This window comes from Mus musculus, chromosome X (genome assembly GCF_000001635.26).
Source record: "Mus musculus strain C57BL/6J chromosome X, GRCm38.p6 C57BL/6J".
NCBI classification, from domain to species: Eukaryota; Metazoa; Chordata; class Mammalia; order Rodentia; family Muridae; genus Mus; species Mus musculus.
In genome coordinates, this window is record NC_000086.7 from 114,532,107 (window position 1) to 114,553,877 (window position 21,771).

Below are 21,771 nucleotides of genomic sequence, written 5' to 3' on the forward strand. Positions count from 1 at the left end.
TGGTCGGCCATGTGTGGTTTATAGTTTGACAATTTTCTGGTTTTTTTTTCAATTCATTGTAATTTTATTGGTTGGATAAATTGTGGATTTGGTATTTCAAGTTCTGAGGTTTTGTGGATGCTAGATATTAACCATTGTTAAATGTACAGTTGGCAAATTTTAACTTGTATTCTGTAGATGTTTTGCACTTGTTTTCTGTGAAGTTTTTTATTTTACATAATCTTCAATTAATGTTGCTGTTTATTGAGTCTTTAGACTTATTTTTTTTTTTCAGATCGTTTCTATTTCTTAGTTTCAGCTGTTCTGTTTAGGTCCTTGATCCATTTAGAATTTATTAGTGTAAGATAAGAGGTAGAAATTTAGACTAGCTTTTATGTGTATCTATATCTGAATTCCCTCCATTCATGTTCTGAGGAGAAAAATCTTTGCTACTTAGAGGTTTAACAAAAGTTATGCTTTAGGAGAGTAGTTTATCCTCAGTATTCTATGCTGTCCAATTTGAATAGGCTCTCTCTCTCTCTCTCTCTCTCTCTCTCTCTCTCTCTCTCTCTCTCTCTCTCTGTGTGTGCTATAATTCTATTCATTTTTGTACAAGAATCATGTTTATTTCATTAAATCGTTCTGTACTACTATTTGAAATTGAATATTATGATGCCTTAGTGTTTTTCTTCTTAATATTTCATTGGCTATTTGTGGTATTTTGTGTTTCCATATGAGGATTTGGATTCTTCAATCAATCTTTGACCAACACTACTGTAGTTTTGTTAGTCACAATATTGAATCTGTACCTTGCTTTCATTAATGTAGCCTTCCTTTCTTCTTTTCTTTAGAGTTTTCTTGGTAGAACACTTTGGCCTCTTTAAGTAGGATTATTCCTGGGATGTTTACTTTTTCAGCTATAATGAATGGAATTTTTTCTTGTTTTCCTCAACACAATTGCTATTGCTATACATAAAATCTAATAATCTTGACATATCAATTTTTATATTGCTACTTTTCTTTTTTTTCCATTTTTTATTAGGTATTTAACTCATTTACATTTCCAATGCTATACCAAAAGTCCCCCATATCCACCCACCCCCACTCCCCTGCCCACCCACTCCCCCTTTTTGGCCCTGGTGTTCCCCTGTACTGGGGCATATAAAGTTTGCAAGTCCAATGGGCCTCTCTTTCCAGTGATGGCCGACTAGGCCATCTTTTGATATATATGCAGCTAGAGTCAAGAGCTCCGGGGTACTGGTTAGTTCATAATGTTGTTCCACCTATAGGGTTGCAGATCCCTTTAGCTCCTTGGCTACTTTCTCTAGCTCCTCCATTGGGAGCCCTATGATCCATCCATTAGCTGACTGTGAGCATCCACTTCTGTGTTTGCTAGACCCCGGCATAGTCTCACAAGAGACAGCTACATCGGGGTCCTTTCAATAAAATCTTGCTAGTGTATGCAATGGTGTCAGCGTTTGGATGCTGATTATGGGGTGGATCCCTGGATATGGCAGTCTCTACATGGTCCATCCTTTCATCTCAGCTCCAAACTTTGGCTCTATAACTCCTTCCATGGGTGTTTTGTTCCCAAATCTAAGGAGGGGCATAGTGTCCACACTTCAGTCTTCATTCTTCTTGAGTTTCATGTGTTTAATAAATTATATCTTATATCTTGGGTATCCTAGGTTTGGGGCTAATATCCACTTATCAGTGAATACATATTGTGTGAGTTTCTTTGTGAATGTGTTACCTCACTCAGGATGATGCCCTCCAGGTCCATCCATTTGGCTAGGAACTTCATAAATTCATTCTTTTTAATAGCTGAGTAGTACTCCATGGTGTAGATGTACCACATTTTCTGTATCCATTCCTCTGTTGAGGGGCATCTAGTTTCTTTCCAGCTTCTGGCTATTATAAATAAGGCTGCTATGAACATAGTGGAGCATGTGTCCTTCTTACCTGTTGGGGCATCTTCTGGATATATGCCCAGGAGAGGTATTGCTGGATCCTCCGGTAGTACTATGTCCAGTTTTCTGAGGAACCGCCAGACTGATTTCCAGAGTGGTTGTACAAGCCTGCACTCCCATCAACAATGGAGGAGTGTTCCTCTTTCTCCACATCCACGCCAGCATCTGCTGTCACCTGAATTTTTGATCTTAGCCATTCTGACTGGTGTGAGGTGGAATCTCAGGGTTGTTTTGATTTGCATTTCCCTGATGATTAAGGATGTTGAACATTTTTTCAAGTGCTTCTCTGCCATTTGGTATTCCTCAGGTGAGAATTCTTTGTTCAGTTCTGAGCCCCATTTTTTAATGGGGTTATTTGATTTTCTGAAGTCCACCTTCTTGAGTTCTTTATATATGTTGGATATTAGTCCCCTATCTGATTTAGGATAGGTAAAGATCCTTCCCAATCTGTTGGTGGTCTTTTTGTCTTCTTGACGGTGTCTTTTGCCTTGCAGAAACTTTGGAGTTTCATTAGGTCCCATTTGTCAATTCTTGATCTTACAGCACAAGCCATTGCTGTTCTGTTCAGGAATTTTTCCCCTGTGCCCATATCTTCAAGACTTTCCCCCACTTTCTCCTCTATAAGTTTCAGTGTCTCTGGTTTTATGTGAAGTTCCTTGATCCACTTAGATTTGACCTTAGTACAAGGAGATAAGTATGGATCGTTTCGCATTCTTCTACACGATAACAACAAGTTGTGCCAGCACCAATTGTTGAAAATGCTGTCTTTCTTCCACTGGATGGTTTTAGCTCCCTTGTCGAAGATCAAGTAACCATAGGTGTGTGGGTTCATTTCTGGGTCTTCAATTCTATTCCATTGGTCTACTTGTCTGTCTCTATACCAGTACCATGCAGTTTTTATCACAATTGCTCTGTAGTAAAGCTTTAGGTCTGGCATGGTGATTCCGCCAGAAGTTCTTTTATCCTTGAGAAGACTTTTTGCTATCCTAGATTTTTTGTTATTCCAGACAAATTTGCAAATTGCTCCTTCCAATTCGTTGAAGAATTGAGTTGGAATTTTGATGGGGATTGCATTGAATCTGTAGATTGCTTTTGGCAAGATAGCCATTTTTACAATGTTGATCCTGCCAATCCATGAGCATGGGAGATCTTTCCATCTTCTGAGATCTTCCTTAATTTCTTTCTTCAGAGATTTGAAGTTTTTATCATACAGATCTTTCACTTCCTTAGTTAGAGTCACGCCAAGATATTTTATATTATTTGTGACTATTGAGAAGGGTGTTGTTTCCCTAATTTCTTTCTCAGCCTGTTTATTCTTTGTATAGAGAAAGGCCATTGACTTGTTTGAGTTAATTTTATATCCAGCTACTTCACCGAAGCTGTTTATCAGGTTTAGGAGTTCTCTGGTAGAATTTTTAGGGTCACTTATATATACTATCATATCATCTGCAAAAAGTGATATTTTGACTTCCTCTTTTCCAATTTGTATCCCCTTGATCTCCTTTTGTTGTCGAATTGCTCTGGCTAATACTTCAAGTACTATGTTGAAAAGGTAGGGAGAAAGTGGGCAGCCTTGTCTAGTCCCTGATTTTAGTGGGATTGCTTCCAGCTTCTCTCCATTTACTTTGATGTTGGGTACTGGTTTGCTGTAGATTGCTTTTATCATGTTTAGGTATGGGCCTTGAATTCCTGATCTTTCCAAAACTTTTATCATGAATGGGTGTTGGATCTTGTCAAATGCTTTTTCTGCATCTAACGAGATGATCATGTGGTTTTTGTCTTTGAGTTTGTTTATATAATGGATTACATTGATGGATTTTCGTATATTAAACCATCCCTGCATCCCTGGAATAAAACCTACTTGGTCAGGATGGATGATTGCTTTAATGTGTTCTTGGATTCGGTTAGCGAGAATTTTATTGAGGATTTTTGCATCGATATTCATAAGAGAAATTGGTCTGAAGTTCTCTATCTTTGTTGGATCTTTCTGTGGTTTAGGTATCAGAGTAATAGTGGCTTCATAAAATGAGTTGGGTAGAGTACCTTCTACTTCTATTTTGTGAAATAGTTTGTGCAGAATTGGAATTAGATCTTCTTTGAAGGTCTGATAGAACTCTGCACTAAACCCATCTGGTCCTGGGCTTTTTTTGGTTGGGAGACTATTAATAACTGCTTCTATTTCTTTAGGTGATATGGGACTGTTTAGATGGTCAACTTGATCCTGATTCAACTTTGGTACCTGGTATCTGTCCAGAAATTTGTCCATTTCATCCAGGTTTTCCAGTTTTTTTGAGTATAGCCTTTTGTAGAAGGATCTGATGGTGTTTTGGATTTCTTCAGGATCTGTTGTTATGTCTCCCTTTTCATTTCTGATTTTGTTAATTAGGATTTTGTCCCTGTGCCCTTTAGTGAGTCTAGCTAAGGGTTTATCTATCTTGTTGATTTTCTCAAAGAACCAACTCCTCGTTTGGTTAATTCTTTGAATAGTTCTTCTTGTTTCCACTTGGTTGATTTCACCCCTGAGTTTGATTATTTCCTGCCGTCTACTCCTCTTGGGTGAATTTGCTTCCTTTTTTTCTAGGGCTTTTAGATGTGTTGTCAAGCTGCTAGTATGTGCTGTCTCCCGTTTCTTCTTGGAGGCACTCAGAGCTATTAGTTTCCCTCTTAGAAATGCTTTCATTGTGTCCCATAGGTTTGGGTACGTTGTGGCTTCATTTTCATTAAACTCTAAAAAGTCTTTAATTTCTTTCTTTATTCCTTCCTTGACCAAGGTATCATTGAGAAGAGTGTTATTCAGTTTCCACGTGAATGTTGGCTTTCCATTATTTATGTTGTTATTGAAGATCAGTCTTAGGCCATGGTGGTCTGATAGGATACATGGGACAATTTCAATATTTTTGTATCTATTGAGGCCTGTTTTGTGACCAATTATATGGTCAATTTTGGAGAAGGTCCCGTGAGGTGCTGAGAAGAAGGTATATCCTTTTGTTTTAGGATAAAATGTTCTGTAGATATCTGTCAGGTCCATTTGTTTCATAACTTCTGTTAGTTTCACTGTGTCCCTGTTTAGTTTCTGTTTCCACGATCTGTCCTTTGAAGAAAGTGGTGTGTTGAAGTCTCCCACTATTATTGTGTGAGGTGCAATGTATGCTTTGAGCTTTACTAAAGTGTCTCTAATGAATGTGGCTGCCCTGGCATTTGGTGCGTAGATATTCAGAATTGAGAGTTCCTCTTGGAGGATTTTACATTTGATGAGTATGAAGTGTCCCTCCTTGTCTTTTTTGATAACTTTGGGTTGGAAGTCGATTTTATCCGATATTAAAATGGCTACTCCAGCTTGTTTCTTCAGTCCATTTGCTTGGAAAATTGTTTTCCAGCCTTTCACTCTGAGGTAGTGTCTGTCTTTTTCCCTGAGATGGGTTTCCTGTAAGCAGCAGAATGTTGGGTCCTGTTTGTGTAGCCAGTCTGTTAGTCTATGTCTTTTTATTGGGGAATTGAGTCCATTGATATTAAGAGATATTAAGGAAAAGTAATTGTTGCTCCCTTTTATTTTTGTTGTTAGAGTTGGCATTCTGTTCTTGTGGCTGTCTTCTTTTTGGTTTGTTGAATGATTACTTTCTTGGTTGTTCTAGGGCGTGATTTCCGTCCTTGTATTGCTTCTTTTCTGTTATTATCCTTTGAAGGGCTGGATTCGTGGAAAGATATTGTGTGAACTTGGTTTTGTCGTGGAATACTTTGGTTTCGCCATCTATGGTAATTGAGAGTTTGGCCGGGTATAGTAGCCTGGGCTGGCATTTGTGTTCTCTTAGTGTCTGTATAACATCTGTCCAGGCTCTTCTGGCTTTCATAGTCTCTGGTGAAAAGTCTGGTGTAATTCTGATAGGCCTTCCTTTATATGTTACTTGACCTTTCTCCCTTACTGCTTTTAATATTCTATCTTTATTTAGTGCATTTGTTGTTCTGATTATTATGTGTCGGGAGGAATTTCTTTTCTGGTCCAGTCTATTTGGAGTTCTGTAGGCTTCTTGTATGATCATGGGCATCTCTTTTTTTATGTTTGGGAAGTTTTCTTCTATTATTTTGTTGAAGATATTAGCTGGCCCTTTAAGTTGAAAATCTTCATTCTCATCAATTCCTATTATCCGTAGGTTTGGTCTTCTCATTGTGTCCTGGATTACCTGGATGTTTTGAGTTAGGATCCTTTTGCATTTTGTATTTTCTTTGACTGTTGTGTCGATGTTCTCTATGGAATCTTCTGCACCTGAGATTCTCTCTTCCATTTCTTGTATTCTGTTGCTGATGCTCGCATCTATGGTTCCAGATCTCTTTCCTAGGGTTTCTATCTCCAGCGTTGCCTCGCTTTGGGTTTTCTTTATTGTGTCTACTTCCCCTTTTAGTTCTAGTATGGTTTTGTTCATTTCCATCACCTGTTTGGATGTATTTTCCTGTTTTTCTTTAATGATTTCTACCTGTTTGGCTGTGTTTTCCTGCTTTTCTTTAAGGGCCTGTAACTCTTTAGCAGTGCTCTCCTGTAATTCTTTAAGTGACTTATGAAAGTCCTTCTTGATGTCCTCCATCATCATCATGAGAAATGTTTTTAAATCTGGGTCTAGATTTTCGGTTGTGTTGGGGTGCCCAGGACTAGGTGGGGTGGGAGTGCTGCGTTCTGATGATGGTGAGTGGTCTTGCTTTCTGTTAGTAGGATTCTTACGTTTGCCTTTCGCCATCTGGTAATCTCTGAAGCTAGCTGTTTTAGTTGTCACTGTTAAGAGCTTGTTCTTCAGGTGACTCTGTTAGCCTCTATGAGCAGACCTGGAGGGTAGCACTCTCCTTAGTTTCAGTGGGCAGAGTATTCTCTGCAGGCAAGCTCTCTTCTTGCAAGGCAGGTACCCAGATATCTGGTGTTCGAACCAGACTCCTGGCAGAAGTTGTGTTCCACTCACTAGAGGTCTTAGGATCACGTGTGGAATCCTGTGTGGGCCCTTGCGGGTGTCAGGCGACTCAGCTGGCAAGGTAGCCCAGGGCTCGAGTGGAGTGGAAGGGGTTTGTGCCCCAGATCAAGCCCGGGTAGCCTGCTTCCCTATGTACTGCAGTCTCAAGTTCCGCGCGATTGGATTGGGGCAGGCGCTGTGTTCCACTCACCGGAGGTCTTAGGGTCCCGTGGGGAGTCCTGTGTGGGCCCTTGCGGGTGTTGGGCAAGACTCTGCTGGCAAGGTAGCCCGGGGCTCGAGTCTGGAGTCGAGCGGAAGGGACTTGTGCCCCAGATCAGGCCCGGGTAGCCTGCTTCCCTATGTACCGCAGTCTCAAGTTCCGCGCGATTGGATTGGGGCAGGCGCTGTGTTCCACTCACCAGATGTCTTAGGATCCCGTGGGGAGTCCCGTGTGGGCCCTTGCGGGTGTTGGGCAAGACTCTGCTGGCATGGAAGCCCGGGGCTCGATTCGAGCGGAAGGGACTTGTATATTGCTACTTTTCTAACTTTTATCACATCTGAGTTCTATAGTCAAGTCTTTACATATATAACAATATTATTAGCATTTACAAGTAATGGCAATTCTTTTTCTATATGAATCATATTTTTGTCTTATTGATTTGGTTAATAATTCTAACAGTTCATTGACTAGAAATGGGAAAAGTGGCTATTCTTGTCTTCCTGCTTTTGAAGAAAATGCTTTTCAGGTTCTTACCATTTAATAACTGCCTTACTTTCACAGTCTTCTGCCTGTTCCATTGATGCACATGTGCGCGCGCGTGTGTGTGCATTCACAACATTTTGTACTAGTACAATGCTTATTTTGTAATACTATATGAACTTCAATATCATAATTTAAGCAAACTGTGAGTTTTCCTTTTACATTCTTTATTATATTGATGTGTGTTCCTTCTAATAACAGTTTTTCCGGGCTTTTTAGCCTGAAGTGTTGTTGAAGTTCACTGAAGCCTTTTTTTATTTATATCTAATACCCCGGAGCTCTTGACTCTAGCTGCATATGTATCAAAAGATGGCCTAGTCGGCCATCACTGGAAAGAGCGGCCCATTGGACACGCAAACTTTATATGCCCCAGTACAGGGGAACGCCAGGGCCAAAAAGGGGGAGTGGGTGGTAGGGGAGTGGGGGTGGGTGGGTATGGGGGAACTTTTGGTATAGCATTGGAAATGTAGATGAGCTAAATACCTAATTAAAAAAGGAAAAAAAAACATTTCATGTCTATTAATTTAAGATTTTACATTTGGTGTACCTTCATCACATTCTTAAAATGAAACCCATTTGATCATGTTGTATGACTATTTTATCATACTATTCAAATATTTTAGCAAATAGGTTTTGATTATTTTATTAGATATTTTCTTTATTTACATTTCAAATGTTATCCCCTTTCCTGGTTTCCTCTCTAAAACCCCCCTATCCTCCCTCCCCCTGCTCACCAATCCAACCAATCCTGCTTCCCTGTCCTGGCATGCCCCGACACTGGGACATCAAGCCTTCTTAAGACAAAGGTCCTCTCCTCCCTCTGATGTCCAACAAGGTCATCATCTGCTACATTTGCAGCTGGAGCCATGAGTTCCACTATGTCTTTCCTTTGGTTGGTAGTTTATTCCCTGGTAGCTCTAGGGGGAGGGGGTATTGGTTGATTCATCTTGTTGTTCCTCTTGTGTGGCTGCAAACCCCCTCAGTTCCTTGAATCCTTTCTCTAGCTCTCCATTGTGGACCCTGTGCTCAGCCCATTGGTTGGCTGTGAACATCCACTTCTGTATCTGTCAGGCACTGCCAGAGACTCTCGGGAGATGCAATATCAGGCTCCTGTCAGCAATCATTTTATTTAGTGCCTATGTTCATTGAGGAAGCTGATTTCAAATTTTCTGGCATAACATTTGCTTGTTTGTATCCTTATATGATTTTAGGTTGAGGATAATGCTAGCTTATTTTAGTATGGTTTCAATAGAATTCTATCTCCTTTTGCTTTATTGGATGATATGAGTCGTATTTATGTTGTTCCTTCTTTTAAAATCTTGTAGAATTCAGCAGTGAATCTTGTCCTTTTCTTTGTTAGAATAGTTTGATAAGGCTTGACTCTTTTAGCTTAGTATTATTATACTATTATCAACACTTTTTATATCACATGAATTTAATATTAGCTTAGGAATTTATACCTTGCCATAAACTTTCCAGACTTTTTGAATATGCATTTGAAAATATTATCTAATGAATCTCTGTATTTAAACTTCCCCTGTTGTAATGTTTCATTTTTTCATCTATAGTCTTTGTAAATTTAGTCCTTTTATTTGATTATTTCATTGATTCTTTATAATGTTCATTTAGTGTCCATTCCACTATATTCACCAATGACTTTTGTTATCTGTTCATGTCTCTTGACTTTGAGTTTGTTTTGTTAGTAATGTTTTATGGTGTTGAAGTGCATTGTTAAAATGTTTATAATTTCTGTTTTTTAAATGATGGCATTAATATCCTTTTAGAACTGATTGTGATATCAGATAGGTTCTAATAAGCTTTTTATGTAAATTAAACCAAGAAATTAAAAATGTTCTTTGATAATCTATTCATACATAATGCCACTTGCCTTCTTGAGCCTATTAAAAGACAATACAATAGTAATACCTAAAAGATAAATACTCAACTATACATATAGTGTTGCTCTAAAAATTCTAAATAAAAAACAGCTGAAATTCAGAATTTGTAGAAATGTGATATTTGTGTGGATATGAAAATCTTGGAAATTTATTAGATTCTTAAACACAATGCTATATAAGATGCCCTCAGAGCAGCAGCGTGACATTGTCTATAAACTTTTTAAAATCTAAGTTTAGTCCCTATTCAGACCATGCAAATCACTATCTATCATCGGGATCAGTAATATATGTCTTAACACATGGATCAGATATGTTTAGGTATGCAAACCTAAGAAGCAATCATTTATCTAATGCTCTTAAACTTACAGTTCTTTGTGTAGATTTTTGTATTTTTCAGCAGGCATTAGTTTAAACTTCTCTGTATTAGAAACATAAAATTCTTGTTCTCTCAACTCTAATGCTTAGTGCTTAAAATATATTTCAGTTGAAAATGTTCTGATGTTGTTAATGATAGGCAATGACATGACCATGTAGGATTTCTAAAACAAGTTAATATGTTCTAAACGCCACAGAAACAAAATTATGAAGATGATAATTTTATAAAGCATTTTTAGGGAAAAGTTGTGTAGCTTAGTCTTCTAACCTATTTCAAATATTATGTTAAAGAAATACCTACAGTTTTGTCAGGTAAATCAAAATAATGATTCACTGGAGATTACAAGTTGAAAGGAAGCAGAACTGAAATTAATCACAAAAAGAAGAAAATGCCAGAAAAATCTTATGAGAAGAGATTAATAATTTCACTCCAGCAAACTTGCTTGTATTTCCTTTGATATACTATGACAGAATGGATCTATAACTCCAACATCGAATTAATAGAATATAATACATGTCAACATTATGAAATATGTTCAAGAGTTTTCTCCAATTCATCTTGAGAGCAATATTTTACATATACTTCATCAGTTATTTAGGAATATATCAAGCACTTTTGCTGGTCTTGAAGAGTTTCATATGTACATTAACTCACTTTTAAAATCATATGCTTTCAAATTATTGCTCTCATTTAATAACAAAAATACAGTATTGCTACAGAAATATTCCCTACAGAGCATGTTTCCATGATATCTCGGATAGTACAAATACAAACAAAATTAATGAACTTATTGCATTAGTCATGAGCAGCAAATGGAGATACCTAGTTTTTAGGGATATAGATAATCTATTTGATTACTTTTGCAGTTTTTTATAAGTGTCTTTTTCATATGTAGTGCTTCATATAATAGAAATATATCATTTACTTTCTGATGTTGGACACCATATATATATATATATATAATGCATCATTCCTTTCCAGTTGCTTGCAGATCTGGAAAACAGTTCATTCTTCAGTGGTAATCTGGAATGTCAGAAGCTACTAATGGAAGCTATGAAGTATCATCTCTTGCCTGAGAGAAGGTCCATGTTGCAAAGCCCTCGTACAAAGCCTAGAAAATCAACTGTGGGGGCACTTTATGCTGTGGGAGGTATGGATGCTGCTAAAGGTAAAAGCAACACATTCATTAGTTGGGAAAATGTCTCCATTTGAAAAGGAAGAGATGTTTCTAGCAGCCTCCACGTTATAAGGATGCTATTAAATCCTTGTTATGTAAGTGTATCTGAAGCTGTCTCTCATAATTAGGGTAATTTGTGTGATTTTGTGATCTCATTTTCCTTATTATTTCTTGGATGATAATCCTTTAATTAGGAATGATCTAACTGCTAATAGTGATTTTACTTTATGAACTGTGCTTAGTCTCGTTTTGAACATTCAGTTTTCCCTAGCAAATCTTTTCAGAAAAAAATTTACATTTATTTATTTATTTATCTATTTATATATTTAAATCGAAAAAGATAAGTGTATTCAAATATATTTTGACACAAATGGAATAGTGGGCTCTAGATACTGCTCTCAACTCTTCTATATATACCTAAAAACTAACTTCAAAAATATTGAATGAAGTGCTGAAAGCAAGATTATCACTTCAAATTTGCAATAAAAGCTTGATTTTGCATAAGTAATAAATCCATGAAATGAAAGGAGCAGATTCTGAAGGCAGTTACCTTGTCCTCTGTGAACATGTTTTATCTATAGCCTTGCCCATTTGCATGTGGGGTTTCATTCTTGCCATGTGTTTTGCTAATAGAAGGAAGGAAAGACATAATTTTTTGTTTTGTTATTTTATATGCAAGGGTACTTTTTCCCTGTATATCTATGAACCATTGCATTTTTGGAATCCATGTATATTGGAATCCATGAGTGCAATCCCAAGCACACTAGAAGAGTCATCAGGTTTCATGGAACTGAAGTTACAGATGGTTTTGAGCTAACATGTGGGTGCTGGAATTAGAACCTAGGTTCTGTAGAAGGGCAGCCAGTGCTCTTGCTAACCAAATCATCTCTCCAAACTAAAACAAAGATTTTATAAGTAAAACTTAATTGTAAAGAATGTAGACTATATATAGAGACAATGATACTGATAAATCAAAAGCTGAAATTGTATTTGATAAATTGACAAAATGACCTATAAACTGAAGGTTTATCCATATAAAAATCTATTATTTTGGTTGGAAATTGGAATAGAAAACAGGTAATATGCTAATTAATTACAAAACTTTTTTTTTATTTAATGAATTTTCTATTGCTCTAAAAGTCTAAGTCTGGGAAATCTAAAAATTAGAAACTTATACAAATAGGAATGGAAGTCTAACATGGTAGAAAATGGAAGGAAAAAAAGTGAAAATGCCAAAAAGCATATAGACAAGCAACTTTGATTTTTTTATTAGTGACATTCACTTTAGAATACTATATTTTCATTAAGACACTTTAAACATGAATATAGTAGGGTTTATTTTTGTTTTCCCTTCTATTATCTTTTCTTTTTATTATTATCTTTTCTGTTTGCTATTTCCTTTTCTTAAAAATCCTGTCTGAATTTTGCTTGGTAATCACCTCTCCTCATGATAACTAATGAAGTCTTGTCAGAGCAGAATTAATCCATTTGTGGGGATAATAATTCATCATTTTATCAGTTCTTCTAATTCTAACACCTTTACACATTTATTGCCATATTTTTTCAGGTTTGTTAGTATTTATTTACTTTTTATTTTATTTTTTTAATTAGGTATTTTCCTCGTTTACATTTCCAATGCTATCCCAAAAGTCCCCCATACTCACCCCCCATTATTGCCATATTATAGACTAATTTGTCAATATGCAAACTCTAGAAGAAGTTGGGTAGTGGTGATGCACAACTTTCATCCTAACACTGAGAGGCAGAGGCAGAGGCAGAGGCAGGCAGATCTCTGATTTTGAGACCACCCTGATGTACAGAGTGATCTCTAGGACAATCAGGGCTACACAGAGAAACCCTACCTACAATCAAACAAACAAACAAACACAGAACTCTAGAAAATATATTTAAAGTTTAACACCTCTGAAAATGAGATTGTAAATGGAATTATTTCTGAAATTGTGGATCTTCCTCATATAGCAAGTGTTCTTCAGAAGACTGTTCAAATGTCCTAAACTAGAATGGATAATTTTGATATATTTCTATAATAGTATGGATAGAATGAAAACTAAGAATGCTATTAAAGGGAAAATATACAAAAGTCACAAAAAAAAAAAACAAATAAGGGGGGACATTTTTTTTCTTTCAGCAATAAATAAAAAGTGTGAAGGCTTTTTCCTACTTGTAACAATAAAAAGATGGAAGCTATTCTATGTAAAGATGTTTGGAAGACCATGTGATCAATTCTCCTAATAAAGTATAAGAACTAATAATGACAATAAGGGGGAGGGCTTTTTCTGACTTTTAGAAATAGAAAGACAGAAGCGTTTTTTCCCTCTAAGCAATAAAGAGATTTTGTTTTCAAAAAAAAAAAAAAAGAAGGAAAGAAAGAAAGAAAGAAAGAAAGAAAGAAAGAAAGAAAGAAAGAAAACAAACACTATGTGATACCATAATTAATTTCAGTTTGACAATTTATCTTTTATTGTTTTATTTTTCATTTTTAGTTTAGTTTTTACTTTCATAGCCTAGGTTTACCTTAAAGGCCATGGCAGTCATTGTCATTATCCCAAGCTCAAACATGAGCTTCATTGCAATGAATACAATATAATATTAATAGTCTTGTGGTACTTATATTAAAAGCTAAAGGTAATAAATGCAAAACAGAAATGCAATTGTCATTGATATTATTATTTTTTTTATTTCTGTGCTGAGAATCAATTCAGGATTTTACACATGCTAGGCTAATTCATCATTTTTGAGCTATAATTCAGGTTTGAGTTTGTGATATCTATAAAGACACAATCTGCAATATAGAAACATTTTTAAGTATTGAGGATTTGTTCATTTTATTTATTGATTGTATGTGTGAGCACATGTGCCACTGTGTACATGTGGAGACAATTTACAGGCATCAGTTTTCTCCTTGCCATCAAACGGCAGGCATCAGGCTTAGCTGCCAACAACTTTACCTCCTGAGCCATTTCTCTGGTACAGTATAGAAACTTTTTATGTATTTGCTTCTTGTTTGTCCTTTTCAAGAATATCTTTTTTATTTTAAACTTAAATGAAGGTTTTTTTGAAGTGGTTATAAGTATGTCTAGCTACATGCCTGATTCTGAAAAATGAGCAAAATAGCAAATTTTTACAAGGGAACTCTAAAAAGTTCAGTTTGGGAATCAGTTAAGCCTTTAATTTTGAGGGTCTCTGAGTGGTGATAGATAGGGGCACCATAAAAAGCTCTATGAGAAGTGGCAGACTATTAGAAGAATAATAAGATCTCAGAGTTGTGAGTACCTTCTGAAAATACTCCATAAGTTTGACCACAATACTGATTGAGAGCTTCTATAACTTCAACTTTGGGCATTTTAAAAGTAGATAATCTTGAAATACTATTGAATGAAATACTATTGAATGAAAGTATATGTCCTTTTATCTCTATTGCCACTATTCTAGAAGGGATAGTAGCAAAACTTTCCCTACTATTTGTGGTTTCATGTTTTTGAAAAAAAAAACAGTGTGAGAACTTAAGAACAACAATAAAACAGGAAGGAATTAGATACAAAATCTAAGTATGCACAAAATATGTAAAGGGTAGCATTTGCTTATATAAATAAGTATTATAGTGTTAAGGCATTTATCAGTACAGTTTCTCATAGTACTATATGAGTATTTCCTTATAATATATTGTTTCAGTTACCATTAATAGGTGAATATTTGACATTTTACCTATTAATTTCTAGGAGTACAATGCTTTGTTATTGAATTTAAGTTCTGTATCATGTGATAAATACAGAACTACTTAATTAAATGGATATCACACAAATATCTGAAGCTAACTTTAATGACTAGAATGTGTCACAAAACAAGTATCAGAAAGCTGTAATAAAGATGCAAGTCAAAGTTCAAAATTTGAAAAATTAGCTTATCAGTGAGGGTGAGTAAAGGAACTGAGAGTAAACTATAAGTTACTTAAAGTTAAGTTACTTACTTACAGTTTAAGTAACTTAATTACTAGTCAATGCCCTGGAAAAGTGATCTTACAGAAGGCAGATAGCCAAATACTTCAGATGTCTGTGATAGCTATTTTTTGTAATACCTAATTAATATAGTCTTGCTTAATTTCTTAACTTATTACCTATCCATTACTCTATTTTCTTAATAACTAACACAGTTGAATTTTGAATTCTAATTTTAACTATGATAATTTTCACTGATTGAAACAAAAATAAGTAAATTAGAAGAAAAAAGATTTGAGAAAGTGGAACTAATTAATCAGAAACATAAATAAATTCACAGAACACTGGATGTGAAACCATATATGAATTTGCATCTATTTCTTATAGATGTATCATCCAAATATGAGTACTACAAAAAGATGACCTAAACAAAAATAACTTAGCAATAGATACAATATATGCTCTGTTGAAGTTTTACCTTCATGTGACCCTAGACTTATGTCAGTGACAACAATGAAAATATTATCTATTTTCATTGTAATAACAAATTATTTTTCCTACAAATCTACCAGTAAAGAACACATGGAAAGTGGTTTGCTTATCTAAGTGATTGATTTTATACAGTTAGGATAAGATTCTCCAAAACATCAATTCACTGGCTTCAGTAAACTATTGAAATGACTACTAATTCGACCAACTCTCAGGTTTTTTTTTTCCATTAGAAGCCTAATCATTGTGAAAAATCAGCCTTACTTAAAAAATACTTTGAATAAATGACAAAAGGCGTTGTCTACAGAAGGGAAAAATCCATTACAGTAATAGTACAAATTTACTTTTCTTTTTGAAAGGATTTGAAACAAACCTAGCAAATGAATGCTCACGCTCAACCTATCCTTACCCCCCACCCTCCACCCCTGGTTGAAAATAGACTTTATTTATTTCATTTTATTTTGCTTTTTATTGGATATTTTCTTTATTTATAGTTCAAATGTTATCACCTTTCCTGGTATCCCTCCCTCCCAGAAAGATCCTATCCCATCCTCCCTCCCCCTGCTTCTATGAGGGTGTTCCTCCACCCATCTACCAACTCCCACCTCCCTGCCCTCAATTCCCCTACACTGGGCATCTATCAAGCCTTCTTAGGACCAAGGACCTCTCCTCCCATTGATACAAGATATCCTCTGCTACATATGCAGATGGATCCATGGGTCCCTCCATGTGTACTCCTTTGTTGATGGTTTAGTTGCTGGGAGCTCTGAGGTGTCTGGTTGGTTGATATTGTTGTTCTTCTTGTGGGCCTACAAACACCTTCAGTTCCTTCAGTCCTTTCTTTGAGTCCTCTTTTAGGACCCTGTGCTCAAATTTACTCTTGTACAGGTGAAAGTATATACTACTTTTCTTGTCATTTCAGAAGTATTATTAAAACTTTCATCAATGAGGTAAATCCTCAGAATTGTATACCTTTAGCTACAATTCTTCACATGGAACATTTTGAGAAACATGGTTTAAAAGAAGTTTAATTCTTGATTACTTAGTCATCTACCTAAAGTTTAATTCACACACACACACACACCTACCTATATTCACACAAGTAATAAACCATTATATTGTAGAATAACACAGAAGTAAATATTATTATATTAATTTAAAATCTAAAGATAGGGCTTGGAGAGATGGCTCAGCATTTAAAAGCACTGACTCCTCTTCCAGAATCCCGAGTTCGATTCACAGCAACCACATGGTGGCTCATAGATACCCTCTTCCGGTGAGTCTGAAGAAAGTGACAGTACACTCACATACATAAAATAAATAAATCTTTTAAAAAATGTAAAGATATATAAATATGCAATAACAGAATCCAATATATGGACCTTTTCATTATAAATATGATGTTGGACACCTGTGCTGGTACCACCAGTAATACAACCACAAGTTTATTCTATTTTGTTTTATATTTAATATTAGCATAATAATCATATTTTGATGGCATAAGCCACATAAATAAAACTATTTCCTTCTCAATATTCCCAGAAATATCACTCCTTGTCTTATGTTTCAATTAGTACTATCATCTGAGCTAGTTAATTTAATTTAAGCTCTCTTTCTTGGTTCTATGATGCAAATTAGAACACAAAATATGAAACAAGCTAATTCTGAAGTTTAAGGTGGTTTCATCATTGCTAATTATATGTTTAACAGGCACCACTACAATTGAGAAGTATGACCTCCGAACCAACAGTTGGATCCACATTGGCACTATGAGTGGTCGTAGACTTCAATTTGGAGTGGCAGTTGTTGATAATAAACTTTACGTTGTGGGAGGAAGAGATGGCTTAAAAACTTTGAATACTGTGGAATGTTTCAATCCGGTTACTAAAACCTGGGTTGTAATGCCTCCTATGTCCACACATAGGCACGGGCTAGGTAAGATATTGAATGCTATATAATTTCTGAAAAAAAATATACAGGAAAACTTTTAAAATTAGATATAGCTGCACTTTATGAGGGGTTATTAAAAGTCACATTGGCTTCAAAGTTCTGGGGAGTTTAAGCATACCTGAAATGTGCATGGAAATCTTTAACAATATATTTTAATTCAATATTCCTTCTACCAACACTTGAAAGGAGTCCTTTTCAGAAAAGACAAAAATTTTCAGAAGGGATATTTTATGCAAAATATAAAAGGCAATTGAATACTTTATCCAAATCAGTTCAGAGTGTAAAATTTTTGGCATTGGGAAAGCATTTTAAGTTTGAATTGGAAAATTAGGCATGCCACAACAAGCAAATTTGCAATTATTGAAAGACTTAAGGTAGAGGTCTAAGCATGAACATGTTTATGATTAGCACTTTTTGTTGTCCAGAGCTCTAAAATATAACTAAGGCAGAGGTTTCTTAGCAGTTTAATAATTAGTACAAGCTGGGCGTGGTAGCACACCCCTTTAATCCCTGCACTCGGGAGGCAGAGGCAGGCAGATTTCCGAGTTCAAGGCCAGCCTGGTCTACAGACTGAGTTCCAGGACAGCCAGGGCTACATAGAGAAACACTGTCTCGAAAAACCAAATAATAATAATAATAATAACAATAACAATAATTAGTATGGTTGTGTAGAATAGTAGAGAACTTTAATTCTTCTGAATATCTGTCAAGGTATATAATGATTTTCCTATGTTCCATATGCTTTAAATATTATGGTATCTGAAAAATAAAGTACATGATACTTTTTTTTTACACAATAGACCATTTAGGTTTATTTTATAAAATCATGTGTAGGCAAATGGTTTTTTGTATGGATTTATGAACATACAAATGGTGCCTTGGAGAGCAGAAGATGTCAGATGTCTTGCCGCTGGATTTACAGGCAGTTATAAGCTGCCAGTCATAAGTGTTATAACTGAACTTATCTAATCCCTGGCAATATTACCCCACATTTAATCACTGCATTGTTTATCTATTGGCATAATAGACTTTAATCAGACTACTAAGTATCAGTTCCAGGACTGAAATTGTATCATTTGTCTTGATAAACTGTTTCTGCTAAATCATACACAATGTAGTGATTATTTCTTATATAAATGCAATTCTTATACACATGAATGCTCTGTAGAGAAATAAAGGCAAGCTTTTTAAAATACAGTTTAACAGACGTGAATAATTGCATATGTGAGACGGGCATACAAAACACAATGAGAGTTGGATTAAGATTGAAAGCAATGCCCAATTCATGGAGTCCTTGAGAGGCAGGAAGAGGTCATTCTTAATTTCTATAAAATCTTCCATCTAAACCTCAAAAAAATGCATCCTTATTGAATTATCTCAAGGAAATTATTTTAACCTTGTGTTCAAATATGAATTGAGAAGTGATTCCACATTAGGCCTGAAAGTACTGGTTTATCTTAAGTAGCCTGTCTGGTATGTGTTTGCACTAATAAGTAGTGTTGAAATAATGCCAGAAAATGTTAGTTTCCACTTAATTCCTTTCCTGGTACTATCCTACTTCTGTTGATTTTAGTGATACAAGAATGATAGCTCTCGATGATATAATAATCAGTGGAAGTTTTTTTATGATAACCTATTATCATAAATAAATGATTGGTCTTAACCAAATTTACCCTCATACAAGAATCTACAAGTATTTACATATACAGAAAACTATTTCAAATACAAAATACAGGGGGTTTTTTTGTTTTTGTTTTTTGTGGGTTTTTTTGTTTTGTTTTATTTTTTTGGCAGACGGTTGCTTGTAAGGTGAAAATAAAGTTGTTGCATGAGGTATGCCTAGGTGGGCCCTTATATTTATTATGTTACTCTTTAGGCGTAGCCACACTTGAAGGACCAATGTATGCGGTTGGAGGTCACGATGGATGGAGCTATCTAAACACTGTAGAAAGATGGGACCCTGATGGCCGTCAGTGGAATTATGTGGCCAGCATGTCAACTCCAAGAAGCACAGTTGGAGTTGTTGCATTAAACAATAGGTAAGATTAAACACACAACTCTTTCTTCCCAGACTTGGAGTAGAGAGTCTCTGTGTCACGATCATCAATCAATAAACATTCTACGTGGTCAGGGCATCCTTATTAGCAATTAGAAAAGTCATTTGGTGGAAATATTGCTTCATTATGAAGAAAAATAGTTGTCTAAAATAAATGCTTCATTAAATATATTCTTTCGTTTTTATCTTTTTTATTGGTTATTTTATTTACATTTCTTTTTATGTTTAAATAATATATAATGTATAATTTTAATGAAAAATATTCTCAAGAAGATATATGGATATTTTCTTTTTTTCAAATGTTATCCCCCTTCCTAGTTTCCCCTCCACAAATGCTCATCCTGTCCTCCCTCTCCCTGGTTCTATGAAGGTGCACCCCCACTCCCACTTCACCTCCTTAATATTCCCCTGTACTGGGGCAAAGAGCCTTCACAGGACTGAGGACCTCTCCTCCCATTGATGTCTGACAAGGCCATCCTCTGCTACATATGCGGCTAGAGTCATGGGTTCCTCCATGTGTACTCTTTGGATGGTGGTTTAGTCCCTGGGAGCTTTGGGGGGGGGGTCTGATTGGTTGATATTTTATAGAACTTCTCTTTTCAATTTTCTGGTACTATGGCCAGAAATATCAGCATTTTTGAACTAATTTTGTATCTTAGCCCTATCTCAAAATAGTCAGAATCTACATTTTAGTGAAATCCTTAAAAAAAAAATATATATATATATATATATATATATATATATATATATATATATATGTGTGTGTGTGTGTGTGTGTGTGCATGTGTGTGTGTAAATTTAAAGAACATTATTGTAGATAATCATTTCCAGATTATCCTAAATAAATGGCAAAATTTGCATTGCTATTTACTCTAATTTTATAAAATCATTTGTTTGTCTATATTTATAAATACGATAGGGTTTTGTTCAGCAATCTATTTTATGAGAATTTAAAGTTAATAAGGATTAAATTTCATCTGGTTTTGCCCCTGAAGATTTTTTTTTCTGGTCCTGTAAGAACAAGCTAATAAACTAAACCTAATGATGCTTCCATGTATTGAATTTGTAACATATATTATAATACTTTTCTTTATTTTTAATTTTTTTCTCCTAATGTTGAGATTATAATTACATCATTTTGCCTTCCTTCCAAACTGTCCCATATACCTTATATTACTCTTTCTAATTTATGACCTCTTTTTCAATTGTTTTTACACTCAAATATGCATATACATATATTACTAGATATAACATTTTAGTCTGTATAACACTACATAGATATGCAATATATATAGCTATATATATGCTTTGGGAACACAGAATCACACAAGTATAGCTAACATGATAGGAATTTCGTACAACAGGGTAGGGAGTGTCTAGAAATATGTGACTCTGTACTCTGACTATGCATGAAACTGGTACATGAACAAATAAATGACCACAGTAAAAAAACAAAAAAGTCAGCCCATGTATATTTTAGAACTCAACACAAGAAGAAATAGGAAATAGGTACAGCAGATAGGATATCCATATCCATAATACTTTTGGATTTCACACAATCCTAAATGGGCTATCTGAGCAAACCTGCTAATATCGAACGATTCACTTCTATAATCTCCTCTATACATCACACCAGGTTCAAATCGTAAACTTGAACTAATTTCATTTTGTTTTATTAAGTTTCTACTCTACAAGATTAACAGTGTGATAGAAAGCAACAAGAATGTTGTTTAATATGCTCATCATCCATCGTTATTGTCACAGGATAATTGAAATTAACCCTTATATTTTAAAATAATTAACAATTGAAAGTTCCTAAGGAAAGGTAAAAAGTTACATGGGAAAAAGTTACATTTTCTTCCTGGGGATAATTCACCTTCTCTATTCTATTCTATTTTCTTAATTGACTTATATCACTATCTCTTAGGAAAAAATATTTTAAACTAAACAATTTGTACATTAATGTGTGAAGTCAAGTAATTGTAACTTTGTTGAAAATGACTGTTGGAACTATGTGCAAAACCTTTTGATACCTTCTGGATTTTTACAGATGCTTGTTTTCTGGATTTTTACAGATGCTTGTTTTCTGGACTTTTTACTGTAATCTTAAATTTACTTTGACATAAATGAATGAAGGCTCTATAGAATAGGCTAGGCTGGACCAAGTTTCACAGAAAACTACCCATTCACAAACCTAGCCTTTCTGTCGCAAATAGTGATGAGATAGCA

The 21,771-nt window shown here is 35.1% G+C and overlaps 1 protein-coding gene across 3 annotated transcripts in view; it reads left to right on the forward strand.

The window, feature by feature from the left end:
- Positions 1–21,771, forward strand: part of Klhl4 (kelch-like 4) — an 86,797-nt gene that overhangs the window by 57,774 nt on the left and 7,252 nt on the right. For 2 of the 3 annotated variants that reach the window (NM_001290477.1, NM_001290478.1), the window contains exons 6-8: positions 10,896–11,064; positions 17,247–17,471; positions 19,363–19,525. In NM_001290477.1, the coding sequence (NP_001277406.1) occupies positions 10,896–11,064; positions 17,247–17,471; positions 19,363–19,525 (557 nt within the window). Of the gene's footprint in view, positions 1–10,895; positions 11,083–17,246; positions 17,472–19,362; positions 19,526–21,771 lie in introns of all 3 variants that reach the window. The other variant, NM_172781.2, reaches the window with a different exon arrangement.